Here is a 17,091-nt window from a genome sequence, read left to right as displayed (position 1 = left end):
AGTTGTTTACATATCGTGAATCAACTCCTCGGTGGGACTTAAGAGCGACAAATGCCAAAATTTACGATGGATAAAGTGATGTTATCTACGAAGGAGATATATGGAAACCATCTGGACTTAGTGAAGGAACGGGAAATCCACACAGGATTATTACACTTGCTATCGGCTTAAGGAGACTAACAGAAGAGATCGTAAAGGAAAAAGAGAAACTATACGAACAAGATATGATGTGGCAACACCAAGATAAGACTGGATAGAATTATGAACTTTGTTTGGACTGATTGGGACTGATTTGGACATTAACGCAGTAATAAGAAGATGATCTGAATTCCCCTTTGGATCTTGAAGTATGGGTTCCCCCAACAAAATTTAAAAATTTGGCTTTGTAATTCGGAATTTATATGATGTGATTTAATTTGATGTGATTGGCCAGTTAATAAAAATTATTTAAAAAAAACAACAACTTGTCTGTCATGGAAATCAAATCTTGCATGCTGTGGACAGCAGCACTGCCAGGTCCTGGTTTTGGAGCAAACGTCTGAGGGTCCCTTCTGAGGAGAGTAAGCAGGATTTTTGCAATGTGTTCTAAACAGCACACTCAATTCAGGGTGGCTCCAGATGGCCTCAGCATTCATCCTAATTTGCTTACACAAGGCCCATGTGAACGTTAGACTGCATCCGGTCTTTATTGAGCAATAGTTTTGATTTTTTGTGTGATGAGGTTATGCAACAATGAGCATTCATCTTGATTTGTTTGCAGGATGTTTGTATGTCTTCTGTTAATCACTCATTCGTCCCACACTTTTCAATCTGTTTCGCCATTGCTTTCATAACCATAAAAATACTGTTTGTGTTTTAAAGTGGATTTGTTGCAGCAGGGCGACAGAGCGGTTTGCTTTAAACATAAAATTCCCGTATGTGCTTGACTCATACTTCCGAAGTAGTGGCAGTGTGGAGGCCGCCTTAACCAGAGGCACTGGGGCTCTAGCCTCACGGCCATCACACTCACTCCATGTTGATGTAAATCAAATAGGGTTTGTTTTTGTTCTTAAATATTATTAAGTGGTCTTTACATTTTGCCAAATAAAAGAAATAAAATGAGAGGATGCTGTAGCCTAGAATACATGCAACGCTCCCCTTGTGATAGGAATTTTGAGGTCTTAGATATATGGAAATGTTCATAAATGTACCAACCAAGCACATACATAGATCAGCACAGGAAGATCGACCTGGAACCATTTTGATTCCCAAACTGTCCCAAACTGAGCAAACGTTTTCCCTGCAAGGTCAAAGGAAAATGGAAAAGCCTCCCCATTGTCTTTTCCTTCACAAATCCTGTCTTAAGGGCACATTTAAGATATGAATAGGCTGTGAGCCTGTGACCTGGCCCAGGAACTAAGTATTTATCACTACAAAAGACTAGCCAGGCTCCCCAGGCAATCCAATCAAGTAACCTGCCAGGCAGGAGATAAACAACATTCAAATTTCTGTTTTAGACCACCTTTTCTGTGATGTAGGTATGATGTATCTGGGGGTGGTCTTGATCTAAAGGTAAAAGGTAAAGGTACCCCTGCCCGTACGGGCCAGTCTTGACAGACTCTGGGGTTGTGCGCCCATCTCACTCTAGAGGCCGGGGGCCAGCGCTGTCCGGAGACACTTCCGGGTCACGTGGCCAGCGTGACGGTCTTGATCTAGAGGATGGCAATTTCAAAAGTCTTTATAAGGCCTTGCACACCATTTTTCTGGGTTCCTCCTCTCTCCTGCGTGTGAGGGGAGCACCCTGTTGCAACAGATCAATAAAGATCAAGCTTACTAGCTGCTTTGCTTCTCAATATTCTCTGGTTGGCCTCTGTTATTTTCTCCTACCAATAGGGAACCTATGTAAGGACTGTATATGGGCTCTTGGGTACCCCATAAGGGAAAAGGGCAATTTTGGTTTACAACACTCTGTGCCTGCACGCTGCTGTTTTTCATTACCAACCGCTACTGATAATGGTTCTATGGTTCTACATCCTATGATTCTGTTAATTACGGTATAGGGGTGGGGAGCCTGACCTGTAGCCCTTCAGATATTACTGGACCTCAGCCTCCCTCTACCACTGACCATTGACTGTGCTGTCTAGGGCTGGCGAGAGCTGGAATCTAACAGCATCTGGGGGGCCACAGGTTAGCCCCCCCCAATCACTGCTTTGGTATGTAGCTGTTACACAGTGACCAAACTATGATTCTCAGGCAGCTGAAAACAGAAAGCAGAAGCTGAAGGAGTACAACAACCTGGGGAATTTGATGCTTTGCTTCTATGCACCACTTTCTAGTCCTGAATAAACGCTCAATGCATTGGTCTGCGGCCATAGGGTTTAGCAGCATGGACGTGGTAGCTTAATTTAATGCAGTTTGGAAAGTGCTTTAAGAATAGATCCCATGAGAACAGAAAAGTGTGTGGCAGGGAGGTTGCACAGTGATGCAAACAAATTATTCATTTGTTGTATGTGCAGCAGTGGCTGTCTCCAGTCAGAAAGTGTTGCCTGATTGTACTGTTGCAGATTTTGTGGCAGATTATTTAGCCTTTTGAGATCAATGGCATTTTAGCATCATTAGCTAATGTGTGCCCTGATTATAGTCAAGTCTCTATGTGAGATTCCAAAAAATCATTATTTAACAACTATACGGTTATATCCCACTAGAAGTAAAATATATGGAGATAGTCTTTTTGTTGTTCCATGTTTTTTTAAACTGCAGGATGTGTGTCGCAGCACAGGAAAGAGTGAGGGTCTGTGCATCCTCCATTAAAACAGAAAAGAAAATTGTGGTGGTCTGGGCCAAAATAAGCTTCACTGCTCGTTATCTAGCTAGATGAAGTTATCAATATGATTTAAATAATAATAATAATTCTACAGACCTTTCAAGAAACACATTTTAAACAAAATGGCGTAGCCATGGCTGTTGGTGGTGGCTGTGTCACTCAGCACTAATTGCATCAGAGGAAATGGTCAATAAATTTCCTTGAATCTGTTACCTTGGAAAAATCTATCTGGGTCTGAGAAAAGCACTGGGATTTCATGCAGCTTATGCTCAGGGCTTTTTTTTCAGCCGGAACTCAGTTCTGGCCCTTCAGTTCAGGTGGGCGCCATTGCCATTCTAAGGGAACAAGGGAGGCCTTCAGGGTGAGTTCCTGCTCCTCTTTGTCTAGAAAAATAGCATGGCAGTTATGCTACTTTATAAAGTTCCACATATACTGGTGGCATTTCATTAAATGACAATGGATGCAGCATAACTCTTATTCTGGAAAAATCTGATAGTGTGGGAAGGCTTGAAGATGAGGATGTTACTGACGAGGAGATCTTATAGTTACAAGATTTATTTCTGTGGAGGGGCTCTCCTACCAGCTTCCTTTGAGAAGGATGTGCTCTCACGGAGTGACTCATCCTTTTCTTCTTTGTTGACCTACAGTGTTCAAGGATCCTGAAGCCAGAGTGTCTGCCTGCTCCCCTCTAATTGTGAAGGTTGGTTCTCTTTGGGGCATGTAAGCAGGCAGTTTGGAAACTTGGGAGACATTTGGCTTCAAAGCTGATTATGCTGACTGGCTGTGTTCCTTGGCCAGTCATTCAACCTGCTGGTTAATGAGTTGCAAGCCACGGGTGAATGGCGAGAAGGGAGTGGGGAGCAGCGGTGCTCCTATTGGCTGATGTCGTGGCCCATGGGGACAACATTGCCCTTTCAGGATTGGAGGGGGGTTATTCAGTTCACAAAAATGCTTTGTGGGTGTTTAATGAAAGAGGTAGCATAATGGAACTTAGTTTTAGAGTTGCGTCCAGCTGTGCTTTGATTACTAAGGACCTTTTCCACCCTCCTTTGAGGCCTTTGGAAGCAAACATCTTGCAGGCTGAGTCCCATGCCAGAGCATGTAGCACCATCCAACCTTGTTTAAAGAACTGGTGTGCAAAAGGGTGTGTGTAATTTTATTTTTGCATTTTAAGTTTTACAAACAAACAAACAAACAAACAAACAAACAAACAAACAGAATACAAACCCTTTGAATCCCCCCCCCTTTTGTGGATCCTTATGTTATTATTTTCCCTCTGCATCTTCCCACAAACAGAGCAATAGACCCTCAAACCTGGGGGGTCACAGAATCATCCTAAACCCCAGAGCTTGGGGCAGGTCTCCCCCTCTGTGTCCACAGAGTCTTTTGCCTCATTGGTGGCTTTCATTTATGGGTTAATGATGGGCCATCATTTGCCTTCATTCTTCCAATGACATCCATCCAGCTAGCTCTTCTAGCCCCTCTCATAAGCTTATTTCCATGTTTGGTGCAGCTTAATCAAGCCTTATGGGGACGCAGGTGGCGCTGTGGGTTAAAGCCTCAGCGCCTAGGACTTGCCGATCGAAAGGTCGGCGGTTCGAATCCCTGCGGCGGGGTGCGCTCCCGCTGCTCGGTCCCAGCGCCTGCCAACCTAGCAGTTCGAAAGCACCTCCGGGTGCAAGTAGATAAATAGGGACCGCTTACCAGCGGGAAGGTAAACGGCGTTTCCGTGTGCGGCTCTGGCTCGCCAGAGCAGCGATGTCACGCTGGCCACGTGACCCGGAAGTGTCTCCGGACAGCGCTGGCCCCTGGCTTCTTAAGTGAGATGGGCGCACAACCCCAGAGTCTGTCAAGACTGGCCCGTACGGGCAGGGGTACCTTTACCTTTACCTTTAATCAAGCCTTGCTTAATTCTAATGTTTAATAAAACCAGGAATTTTGGGGGGAGGATCTGGCACCCAGGAGTTTAAGGAATCCTTGGCCCTCTCCAGGCTTAGAACACTATTTTTAAAGCACAGGATGGCCAGAGCCCTCCCTGGCTGACCATATCAGGGCTGTGTTTATGCCTCAGTTTTGCCTGAGCTCAGAAAAAGCGCTGAATCTTGAAAATCTTGCTTTTATTTAAAGGGAAGATAAAGTTTCTAGTCATTGTGCGCAATGCTTAGTGATTGCTGGTTTGTTATTAGTTGTCAGAAGAGGAGGAGTCAGTTTGCGGAATTGCTCCTTGCCACTCCTCACAGTATAGTTTTGTGCTTGGTATTGGACTAGGGCTAGGAAGACCCGGGTTCAAATCCTCACTCAACCACAAAATTTCCTCAGTGATACTGGGCAACATGGTTGTTGTGAAGATAATATTGGAGGGGAGGAAGGCTTGAGCTGCTGGGAGGATAGAAGCACAGTAAACAAACAATAAGCAAAATAGTACAAGTTGCAGGATATGTTCTGCTGGTGGCCCTCTTCTTTTTTAAAAAAAAATTATACAGGCCATTGGTATATGTATCAAATGATATCATGCCCCCTTTGTAATTTATTTTACTATATTATAAAATTGTAATATAAAATGATGTCAAGTCACCTCTGCAATATGTTTGTTCTGAGCTAAACAAACAAAAGCTTTCCTTTCCTTTATAATTTTAATTATAACAGTAGTTCAGTACATCTGGAGGGTCCTGGGTCGGAGAAGGCTCTCCTGCACCAACTGGTAGTAACTCTTAGAGTCTCCCGGCAGGCGTATCCCCAGCCCTAGCTGGAGATTTCGGAGATGGAATGAGAGACCTTCTGCAGGCATAGCATGTGCTCTGCAAGCAGCTTCTCTCTGAACCACAGCTCTTCCTCAGCCACTAAGCTGATGGTGCGGACTTCAAGCTCAGCTTTTGGCAGGAGTCAGCAGTGCCAATGAATTTCCGTGGGCAGCTGATTGGCATTCAGGTGACTGGTGGTGACAGCAAGCCCCTTATCAAGGAACTGTCAGGAACATGCATCAAGGTGCCCAACTGTCTGCCCTCACAGATGATGTCAGGGGCAGGTATGGTTTGGGGGAAACAGCCTCACTGGCCCAATTGGCCCATGGGCTGAAGGTTCCCCACCCCACCCCACTGAAGATCCTACAGAGGTGGCTCATGCCATTGGCTCATCCAGCCCAGTACTGACTGCAATGACTGGCAGTGCCTCTCCAGGGCTCTGTGAGGGGACTTTTAAGCCCTGCGTGAACATGATGGCTGCTGAGCACGTATTCTGCCACAGAGCTGTGGGTATGGATGCCCCGTTAACTTCCTTATCTCTTCCTGCCCAGGCTGCAGCCTCCTGGAGATTGTTCTCTCCCACCCATAAACTTCTGCTTCCTCACCTCCCACCAAATCCCTTTTTATGCACCCCCACAGGAATGCAGCCATGCAGCCCAGCAAACTGTAGAGCGTTGTCTGGGGCTGAATTATTAATGCAAAGCCATTTGCATTGTCACAGCCACCATGAAAGGACAGAGCCAACATGCACACACTCCGACCCTGTACTGGCAGAGAAAAGGGGCCAGGCAGCAACTCTCTGTGGGCATCACACCAGCTGTGGAAATGAGACTTTGTTTCCCAAGCGCCCAGCAGATAAGCGTGTGGCTCAGTCTGTCCTGCTCCAGTTACTCCCTGGAACAGCTTCAGGAGTTACAAGCTCCCTTGCCAGACCTTTTCCATGGAAATGGCCATTCCTTCTGGCACATCTCTTCCTTCTGCCCTTGCTGTGAGATTGCCTTTGGACAGAGGCCTGATTTGCACCTCCTCAGCCGGCCTGCTGCCCTCAGGTGCCGGGAGCTGTCCTGTCCAGAGTGTCAAAGAAAGATTCAGTGGCCAGTCTGGTCAGTTTCAGTGGCCAGTCTGGTCAGTTTCTGACCGTGAGATAGAGGGAGGCAGCATCTTGGCTTTATAAAAAGCACCCTCTAAGTGTGCTCCTGATTCTCCCACTGCAGCTCAGTCTTGAAGCACCTTTGAGTTCAAACCAGTTCTTTCTCTGCAGTCAGGGCTTGTATTAAAAAATACTGTTGACCAGGAAGATATCCTGGATGATAGTATCAAAAGCCGAGGGGAGGTCAAGGAGAACAAACCATGTCAGACTTCCCTCTCCTGATTGACGCTGTTTTGGTGCTAAAACTGGGCCTGGAACGGGATTGAAATGAGTCAAGAAAATCAGCTTCCTCCAAGCATTACTGAAATTGTGTGATTACCGCCCTTTCAAGCATCTTGTCACAGAAGGGGATATTTTAAAAAACAAAAAACAAAACAGCATTTCTAGTTAGCTCTTTGTTGAATATTTTCAATCCCAGAACAGAGAACAAAATTAATAAAAATAATCATAGAGCTGGAAGGGACCCCAGGGGTCATCTGGCCCACCCCTGCAATGCAGGAATAACAACAATGTGCAAAAATGGCAAAATCATATAAACAGATCCAATAACAACAAATTAACATGAATAGTAATTATTATGATAATCAGCTGGAATGGGAACCGTGCAGGGGCAGGAGGTCCCTGACTGAGCTGCTCTTTCAGCAGACTGGGTGGAATGAGCCAGCTTCTTCTTGGTGCCACAGAGGCAGGTGGGAATGGCTGCTGGCAGGTGGTGCTTGAAAGAGAGGGATCCTGATGGATCTGGCCTTTGGGGAGGCAGTACTGTCTACTTTGTGTTGCTGCTTTGATCCCTGGCATCTCCACTGAAAAGGTCAGGTCCTGGGGAAGACCGTTCTGTCTGAAAATCCCAGAGTGTCACAGCCAGTCTTAGGCAATTCTGGTCTAGATAGTCTGGTCTAGATAGTAAGGCAGCTTCCTATATAGATGGAGAAAGTTGGCATCCACTTCTCTTTGACTAGCATCCTACTGGGTCAGAGCTGCAGCTGTTTCAGACTGGTTCCCCAAAGAATCCTAGGAAATGCAGCTGGCCACTCACAGAGTTACAGTTCTGAGCCCCCTTAACCCCACCCAGGATGCTTTTGGGGGAAGCCATAACAATTAAATATATTTTAGGAATTTTGTTGTGTTTAAATATTATTTTAATCATTTTTCAATTCATTTTCACATTTTCCTATTATTATTATTATTAGGACTTTTTTCAGCCGTAACGCACCAGAACAGAGTTCCGGCACCTCTCAGGTGGGCCCGGAAGTGAGGGGAGAGACCTGACTAGCTTCAGCAAAGCCCCAGTGCACCTCTGGCTCATGAGGAGACTCTTCCTGGAGCCTGCGTTCCTCAGCTACCAGCACAGCTTTCAATATCGACCACTGGTAGCAGAGGGACGCAGGAGCAGCGGCTGTTTCACCTGCGAGATACCTCCGGGTGATACCCCATTGCGCTCTGCCCCCTATACCACAGAGGGAGGAGAAGCTGCATTGCCAGGCTGATCCAGCTTGTTCCTTGCTTGGCTTCTTTAAACTGCTGCCTTCCCCCAGCTGAGCTGCACGAAGAACCCCCAAGGTCCCTCCTGCTTGCATGCAAATGACCCCCCCCCTCTCCGATTCTGGAATCCCCCTCCAAAGGTGACTTGCCTTGCACCCACTGATAAGTTTTCAGTGCCAGGTGTTTAGTGTATTGTTTAGGGTTTGTTTAGTTCTTAATTGGCCCACATGTTTAGTGTATAATTTTAATGCTGCTCCTCTTGAGTTTTAGATTTTGAATATTATTATCTGTTGTTGCTTTTATTGCTTGCTGATTGTTTTTATGGTTTTATGACTGCCTTTTGTTTTTAAGAGTATTTCAACAATTCTGTGTTTTATTCCTGATCTTAAATGCAGTACCACTGTATAGAGGTTTTGGTGGTATGCACATTTCTTGACACTTGATCAATTTACTAGTTAAGAGGTGGGAGATAAATTAATTAACCATCCTATCAGTGGTTGACAACCCTAGTAAAGTGAACAAATGAAGGCATGTGAGGACAGGGTTCTGGTGGAGCAGGGAACACATTCCTGGCTAAGGAACTAACTAAGTGAAGCTGTAAAGAGGCTGGGCTCCAGGGCAACTCCATCATGCCTTTCTTTTCCTCTCCCTGCCTAGGAAACACCAACCCTGAGCTGACGGCTGCCTCTTCGAGGGAAGCATCTGCATGTGACAGGCACTGCTGACGTTTCAGAACTCCAGATCTGGGATGCTTCAGTCCCTGAACGTGAGCCTTGGTTATTATGCTTTAACTCATAGTGTTGTTATCAGTTACATTAGTATTATTTTTACCATCGCTGTGCTTGTCTTTAAATAACAGGAAATGTTTTTGAACAGATTGGTCTGGCGTGTGGATTGGAGATCCCAGGGGAGCCGTTGATGTCTCTTGTAAATAAAGGCAGGGATTTAATCCATTGCTGGCTGAGGCACTGGGATTTCTGGTCAGGCATTTGTCTAGGGGCCAAAAGAAGGCATTGGCTTCTCTCATTCCCATGGATGTCATAATGTGAGGCTCAGAGCCCTGGGAGGATGAGTAGATCACATGCACAAAACAGATGAATAGCTAAATTGGCAGTGCTGTTTCCCATCCCTTGTTTTCAGGAGAGAGAAACACAGAGTGGAGCAGACCGTAGCTCAGTGCTAGAGCAGCAGCTTTGCATGCAGCATGAGTTCAGCTCCTGGCATCTCCAGCTACAAGAACCAGGTAGCAGCTGATGGGAAAGGCCTTCCCTTGAGGGGCCACCTGTCCTGCATGGTTTAGCTGAGGTTCCTGCATTGCGGGGGGTGGGGGTGGACTAGATGGCCCTTGGGGTCCCTTCCAACTATACATGCTGTCAGTTAGGGTGCACAGTACTGGGCTAGACAGATGGAATACATGTTCTGGTTTTCAAATGTTTTTTGAGACCCAAACGTCCGATGTGGCTTCCACTTGAGCACAGGAAGCTCCTACAACCAATCAGAAGCTGTGCCTTGGTTGTTGAACATTTTGGAAGTCGAATGGGCTTCTGGAATGGATTACGTTCGACAACCGAGGTTTGACTGTATTGCTAAGTAGCTTGTTCTATTAGTGCAAGGATTTATGCTTGTGCAGTGGAACTCTCCACCCCCACCCCGTCTGCATGCCCCCTAGATCTGTGCTGGAGCAGGAGAGGACACAGAGAGGAGGGGGTGAGGGAACGTTCTGTTGCGCAAGTGTAAATGCTTAGGCTAGCAGAACAAGTGCATACCGCCCCATATCCCAGTAACCAGAGGCAGCCTCAGGTAAGCAACTCTGCAAAATGTGCCCTACTTTGCAGAGGACAGTCTTCTCTTTGAAGGGCTGTTGGAAGACGCTTCTCGGCTCCAAGGGATACGAGGAGTGTCTGCTTCAACAATACTCTTAAGAACAGAGCAGGAATGGGGTTGCCCAGCAACAGTCGGCTCCTGGCTGAGCAGGCATAAGGGTTGCCTGGTCCAGTCTTCCCCACAATTATTTCAAAAAATTATCTGTGCATAAATCAGTTTATGCAAACATGTGCCTGTGTGTTTCTCCTTTTTCCAACAACTAATTTCAAAATTTGACTCCCTCTTCCAAGGGCTTCTAATCTGGTGCCCATGAGTGAAGTGGCGCATGCAAAGGCTTTCACTTGTGCTCCTGGAAAGGTGTCTCAGACTCTGAGCTCTTTCTTTTGACAAAGTGTCTATCCCTCCTAGAAAGAAAGTTACAGTGGTGCCTCGCAAGATGAAAAGAATCCGTTCCGCGATTCTCTTCGTTTAGCGTTTTTTTCGTCTTGCGAAGCAAGCCCATTGGCGGCTTAGCGGCTTAGCGCTATTAGCGGCTTAGCGGCTTTTAGCAGCTTAGCGGCTTAGCGGATAAGCAGATAAGCGGCTTAGCGGCTTAGAAAAAGGGGAGGAAAGTCGGAAAAACTCGCAAGACATTTTCGTCTTGCGAAGCAAGCCCATAGGAAATTCATTTTGCGAAGCGCCTCCAAAACGGAAAACCCTTTCGTCTAGTGGGTTTTTCGTCTTGCGAGGCGTTCGTCTTGTGGGGCACCACTGTATGTGGCAAAATGTGCAACCAGTTCTGATAGCCACAGAGGCAGAGCCCAGGCCTTGTTCTATGGGGACTGGTAGGGAAGTGGGATGAGGTGAGGGAAATCCCACCCACCAACTAGGACCTTCCACAGGATCTTTTCTCTTAGGCTCTCCTGACCCAGGTAGAGACCTCCCCAGCCCACCGGCTCCTGCCCTGAGGTTATCTGCCAGCCACTCTTATTCTGAGCTGAAAGGGTTTACCTGGCGGTGACATGTTGCCTCAGTATTACTGTGATTGTATACACCAAGCTGTAATGCCTAAAGAACGTTCTCTTTTCCCAATCCGTGCAGAGTGCGACATACACGGAGCATCGTGTTCATGTCCCAGGAAACTATTCATCATCTCCTTCCCCACAAGGAAGGCCTCGTTTTACCTCTCCGCCATCTCACTCCAGAGCTGGAGCACCTGAGGAAACACTGGGCCTCAGTCTGGATGACTTCATCCCATCACGCCTCCAGAAAAACTCCTCTTTCATCAGCAGCAGGAAGCCAGCATCTCCTCAGGCTACATCTACTCCACAGATGGTGAGGGCTCCCTCGAAGCACAGAGTGAGTGACTCTTGTTCATTTATAAGATTTCTTAGCTGCTCTTCACCACAGGAGCCCAGAACAGGTTTTTTTAAAAAAATAATAATAATATTTATTACTTTTCCAACAATTTAAACACTACAAAAAACAAGAACAATACAATACAATACACAAACACTACATAACACTAACACATTAAACTAACAACACAAAACAAAAACAATTTAAAGCACGTCAAATAATTTCAATATCTTATTTCCACGACCTCCTCACACCTCCCTTTTTGTATTCCACTTCTGTTAATTGTTTCAGCAATTCCTTTCCATCTTCCTCTGTTTTCTATCCAGTAATTATCTTAGCACATTCTAACCTTATTTTCCCTTTAATACTCTATTAATCTGTTTATACTTAATTCCTTATAACATTTCTACTAAAGCCGTATAACTTCATTCCAACATTTTTCTAACATTCATCTTTAATACTCTATTAATCTATTTATACTTAAATCCTTATAACATTTCTACTAAAGCCATATAACTTCATTCCAACATTTTTCTAACATTCATTAAATTTACAGTATTTCCATAAATAATCTTTAAACTTTTTCCAGTCTTCTTCCGCCGACTCTTCTCCCTGGTCTCGGATTCTGCCAGTCATTTCCGCCAGTTCCGTATAGTCTGTATAGTCCATCAACTTCATCCTAGTGATCTTCTATCCGATGCTCTTGGCTCTTTTCCAAGTCCCTTCTGCAGATCTTCTTCATATTTATACAAAAACTTTACTTTATCTTCTACTGATCTTATTTTTATTTTCCTTCCTTTGAAACTGAAGGATAGACCTTGGGGAAACTCCCACCTAAAGATGATTTTGTTCCTTCTCAGCAGGGCAACAATATCTCCGTAGTTAGGCCTAAAATCCAAAAGATATTTCGGGACGTCTTTAAAAATGTCCACTCTTGACTGTTGTACTTCTAGGTTCTTCTGGTAATGCTAACCCAAGATTCTATCTCTCTCTTCTTTAATTCGAAGGGTGATCAAGCAGTCTCTTAATCTATTCTTCTCTTTTTTCCCTCTTCTTCCAAGTCTGAAGGCCCTCACAATTCTAAACTCTTCTTGGCCCAAGTCCAAGTCCCAAAAGTCAGCAGATTCCTGTATGAGAAAATCTTTCAAGCTTTCCTTCTCCAATTCAGGTAGGGCTCTGATCCTCAAATTCGTCTGTTTTTCTTTAAGTTCAATCATAACAGGCGTCAACTTATGTTCATCAAGTTGCCTCTGTAGGGCTGGGACTCTCTCTCTCTCAAGTTGTGTTACTTTACATTCAGCAGCAACAGCTTTCTCCCTGGCTTCCTCCGCAGTCTGCCATATCAAAGTAGATTCCTGTATCAATTTCTGGATAGTTTCTGTATTGGTATTCACCTTTTTGTCCCAAATTATTTATACTTTCTGTATTTAAGTCCATTTTAGTAGTTGCAACATCCACTTTCTTGTTGAGCTGTTCCAGTGAATCATTTATCTTATTTAATGCAACCGCTAAGGTATCTTCTGTCGACATTCCTCTTGATTTTGAGTGTACTGATGCAGAAGCAGCAGCAGAAGAGGCAGAGGGGCCTGATGTTGAGCCTGGATTGCTGCCATGTCCTCCCAGACCTTAATGTTTTTTCAGCAATTGACTGGTCTGTTTTTTCCTTTCCATTTGCCATAACACTTAAAAAATTTCAAGGTCAGTCCCAGAGTCTCACAGTTCTTTATCTTGCAGCTGGAAATTCCCCTAGCCCAGCTCTTGTAAAGCAACCAGTTTCAAAGGCTTCCACTAGGGGGAAACAGTTTCTATTTATATTAATCCGTAATGTCCTCTTTTAAACACGGTTTCCAACAACCCAAAGTTAGTTTCAATTTTCAGTTACTTTTACTCCTTTTTAAAAGCAGCCGGAGACAATAGAAACAATGTATTTCTCTTATTTAGCTAGCTGTCAATGAACGTTCTAAACGCTGTCAATAAGCATTCCAAAAGACGTCAGTCCTGCTAGCAGCCCGTTTCCAGAGTCAGAGCGGCAGTATTTTAGCTCTCTTCGCTCTCTCCTGCAGGCATACTCAATACACAACTTTCCCCCCTCTTCTCCTGCCTCCAAGGTGGGTTTAATGTTCTTTACCAGTGGAAATTTAGTCCTTTACAGTAGGCTTTCCAAGACTTCAGCTTGCAGCCTCATTGCTTCAGTCTATTTACAAAAGGGGAAGGCGGACTTCCTGTATTGAACCTCCCCGTTATGGTGCCAAATCAAACTTTTTAAAAATCCAATTCTCCCGCTTCAGCTCTACTCACGGGTAATTACTTTAAGATCAAATTGTCCACAGGAAAAAGTCAGCGCTCTCCGGCAACAGTTATGCGGCTTCGCTCCGTGGAAGAAGCAGACGATTCGAAGCACCGCGCCGCTCACCCAACGTTGCTCCGGACCCCCGAAACCGGGTTTCCCCATGAGTAGGGGAGGCGCAAAAGGTGCCCACCGAATCCCACGCTCACAGGCTTCTCCGGCCTGTGATTTTTTACGGGTCTACGCCTTCGCCATGGCGGCCAGACCCAGATTCCCACGGGGCAAATTCCTCCCGATCAGAGGAATTCCGCCATTACCGCACCAACCCGGAAGTCCCTCAGAACAGGTTACTACAATATCATCGTACAGTTACACAAAACAAGTAAAACAATCATATGGTTATAAAAACAAGTAAAATCCTTCCAAACAAAAGCAGAACGGTATCAATTCGCCAAAAAAGCCAGGTCCTACAAAACAACATAACCTTAACTGTCAATGGCCAGGGTAAAGAGATGCGTTTTCAGCAGACAGCAGAGTCAGTGCAGCAAAGATGCTAGAGGCAGTCACAGAGGAAGCCATTTCCCAGCTGCCATTCCCCCCTTCTGAGGATTGTAAAATTCCCAGGATTGCCCCTGCTTTAACCAAACTAATTCAGAGGAATTGCCAGTGGGTGAGGGCACTCACCTGACTGCTCATCACCCTCATGACTTGCAGGGGAGCCCTGCCACCCACTACTGGGAACTGCATCAGCAGCCTTAGGTGAAAACTGCACCTGTGAGGTATAGCTCTGTTTAATTTACCTCTAACTTTTTGTTAGAATTACAGGCAGCCATGGGAAGCTGTGATCAGAATAGAGTGGTGAGAGTTGGAGATGGGGGTGAGAAATACTTTCTGTGCTGGAAATCTTCCTTCTAATATGCCCTCCAGCTTCTTTTCCGCCCTGCAGAGACAAAAAGATACAGAAGGTTTTAAGGGTCAAACAAGACTTGAACTTCATTGTGTGAATAAAATTAACATGCACATTTTTTTGTTTTGTAATTAAGAACCCCAGTTTGGGCGGAGCAGGGGATGGGAAGATGGGTATAGGTGGAATCTAACCCTTAGTCTAACCAGTGTTTCACAAACTTGGGTCTCCAGCTGTTTTGGGGATACAACTTCCATCATCCCTAGCTTAGCAAAACCAGTGGCCAGGGATTGGCTTTGCAAATGGTGTAAACAGGAACGGTTTGGATTCTTAGATCACGGACTGCAGTTTCTTGAAGATGGACTTCTGGCAAGCGATGGGCTGCACCTCGCAACGGTTGGGAGGAATGTTTTTGCCAAAAATCTCAGAAACCTCATCAGGAGGGCTTTAAACTGACTAATGTGGGGGAGGGAGACAGTGCTCCTGAAGGTAGGAGTCTATCAATTGATGAAGATGATCATCCAAATGTCATAGACCAAATGGAGCAAACAGCATGCAGACCTAGTGGTGGGAGGAAAAAATCCTTAAATAAGAGACACGGGGGAATGATTAATGGACTTCAGTGTCTGTACACTAATGCGCAAAGCATGGGAAATAAACAAGATGAGCTCGAGTTCTTGGTACAGCAAACTAAATATGACATAATAGGCATCACTGAAACCTGGTGGGATAAGTCCCACGATTGGAACGTAATAATGGAGGGATACAATCTATTTCAGAGAAACAGACCAGACAAGAAAGGAGGAGGAGTGGCGTTATATGTCAGGGATGTGTATACCTGTGAAGAGATCCAAGATTTAGAACCTCAAAGCCAAAGTGAGAGCATTTGGGTCAAAATTAATGGAGAGAAGAATAACAGTGACCTCATTGTGGGAGTTTACTATAGATCCCCAAGCCAAACGGAGGACATAGATGATGCCTTCCTGGAACAGATGGCCAAGCATGCAAAAGGAAGGGAGATAGTAGTAATGGGGGACTTTAATTACCCGGATATTTGTTGGTTGTCAAACTCAGCCAAGAGCATAAGGTCAAACAGATTCTTCACTGGCCTTGCAGACAACTTCATTGTCCAGAAAGTGGGAGAAGCAACAAGAGGAACAGCCATTTTAGATCTGGTCCTAACCAATGTTGATGACCTGGTTAGTGGAGTAGAAGTGGAAGGATCATTAGGCGCGAGTGATCATGCTCTTCTGAAGTTTACTATACAGCGGAAAGGAGCAGCCAAGCATACTAGGACTCAATTTCTTGACTTTAAGAAAGCCGACTTCATAAAACTTAGGGAAGTGCTGGGTGAGATCCCATGGACAGTAATACTAAAAGGAAAGGGAGTTCATGATGGCTGGGAGTTTGTTAAGAGGGAGATAGTAAAAGCACAACTTCAGGCAATACCAATGAGACGGAAACATGGAAGGTGCCTAAAGAAGCCAGGGTGGCTATCTAAAGAACTTTTAACTGAGTTAAGATTAAAAAAGGATGTGTACAAAAAATGGAAAAGGGGGGAAACCACCAAAGAGGAATTCAGACAAATAGCCAGCACGTGTAGACACAAAGTCAGAAAAGCTAAAGCACAGAATGAACTCAGGCTTGCTAGAGAGGTTAAAGGCAATCCAAGAGTATTAAAAGAACTGGCAGGTGTGATCTCAGAACCACTGGCAGTCATCTTTGAGAATTCCTGGAGAACAGGCGAAGTCCCAGCAGACTGGAGGAGGGCAAATGTTGTCCCTATTTTCAAAAAGGGGGAAAGAGAGGACCCAAATAATTACAGCCCAGTCAGTCTGACATCAATACCAGGGAAGATTCTGGAGCAGATCATTAAGCAAACAGTCTGTGAGCACCTAGAAAGGAATGCTGTGATCACTAATAGTCAGCATGGATTTCTGAAAAATAAGTCATGTCAGACTAACCTGATCTTGTTTTTTGACAGAATTACAACTCTGGTAGATGAAGGGAACGCAGTGGATGTAGCCTACCTTGATTTCAGCAAGGCATTTGACAAGGTGCCCCATGATATTCTTGTAAAGAAGCTGGTAAAATGCGGTCTTGACTATGCTACCACTCAGTGGATTTGTAACTGGCTGACTGACCGAACCCAAAGGGTGCTCATCAATGGTTCCTCTTCATCCTGGAGAAGAGTGACTAGTGGGGTGCCACAGGGTTCTGTCTTGGGCCCGGTCTTATTCAACATCTTTATCAACAACTTGGATGATGGACTCAAGGGCATCCTGATCAAATTTGCAGATGACACCAAACTGGGAGGGGTGGCTAACACCCCAGAGGACAGGATCACACTTCAAAACGACCTTGACAGATTAGAGAACTGGGCCAAAACAAACAAGGTGAATTTTAACAGGGAGAAATGTAAAGTATTGCGCTTGGGCAAAAAAAAAAAATGAGAGGCACAAATACAAGATGGGTGACACCTGGCTTGAGAGCAGTACATGTGAAAAGGATCTAGGAGTCTTGGTTGACCACAAACTTGACATGAGCCAACAGTGTGACGTG

At 45.1% G+C, this 17,091-nt stretch overlaps 1 protein-coding gene across 13 annotated transcripts in view; it reads left to right on the top strand.

Annotated features, from left to right (window-relative positions):
* The window catches only part of SORBS3 (sorbin and SH3 domain containing 3), a 69,789-nt gene that overhangs the window by 12,948 nt on the left and 39,750 nt on the right, over positions 1-17,091 (top strand). For 5 of the 13 annotated variants that reach the window (XR_013833381.1, XM_079954986.1, XM_079954991.1 and 2 more), the window contains exons 1-3: positions 8,834-8,952; positions 9,322-9,422; positions 11,081-11,338. Coding sequence is in view for 12 of the 13 variants with exons in the window: in XM_079954986.1 (XP_079811112.1) it covers positions 9,381-9,422; positions 11,081-11,338 (300 nt within the window). In the remaining variant the exon portion in view is untranslated. Of the gene's footprint in view, positions 1-7,976; positions 8,117-8,833; positions 8,953-9,316; positions 9,423-11,080; positions 11,339-17,091 lie in introns of those variants that run through there. The other 8 variants (XM_079954992.1, XM_079954984.1, XM_079954983.1 and 5 more) reach the window with 6 other exon arrangements.

This window comes from Podarcis cretensis, assembly GCF_951804945.1.
Source record: "Podarcis cretensis genome assembly, chromosome: 15".
Taxonomy (NCBI): domain Eukaryota; kingdom Metazoa; phylum Chordata; class Lepidosauria; order Squamata; family Lacertidae; genus Podarcis; species Podarcis cretensis.
Note: the sequence above shows the minus strand (reverse complement) of the source record. Positions and strands in the feature narration are given on the sequence as shown.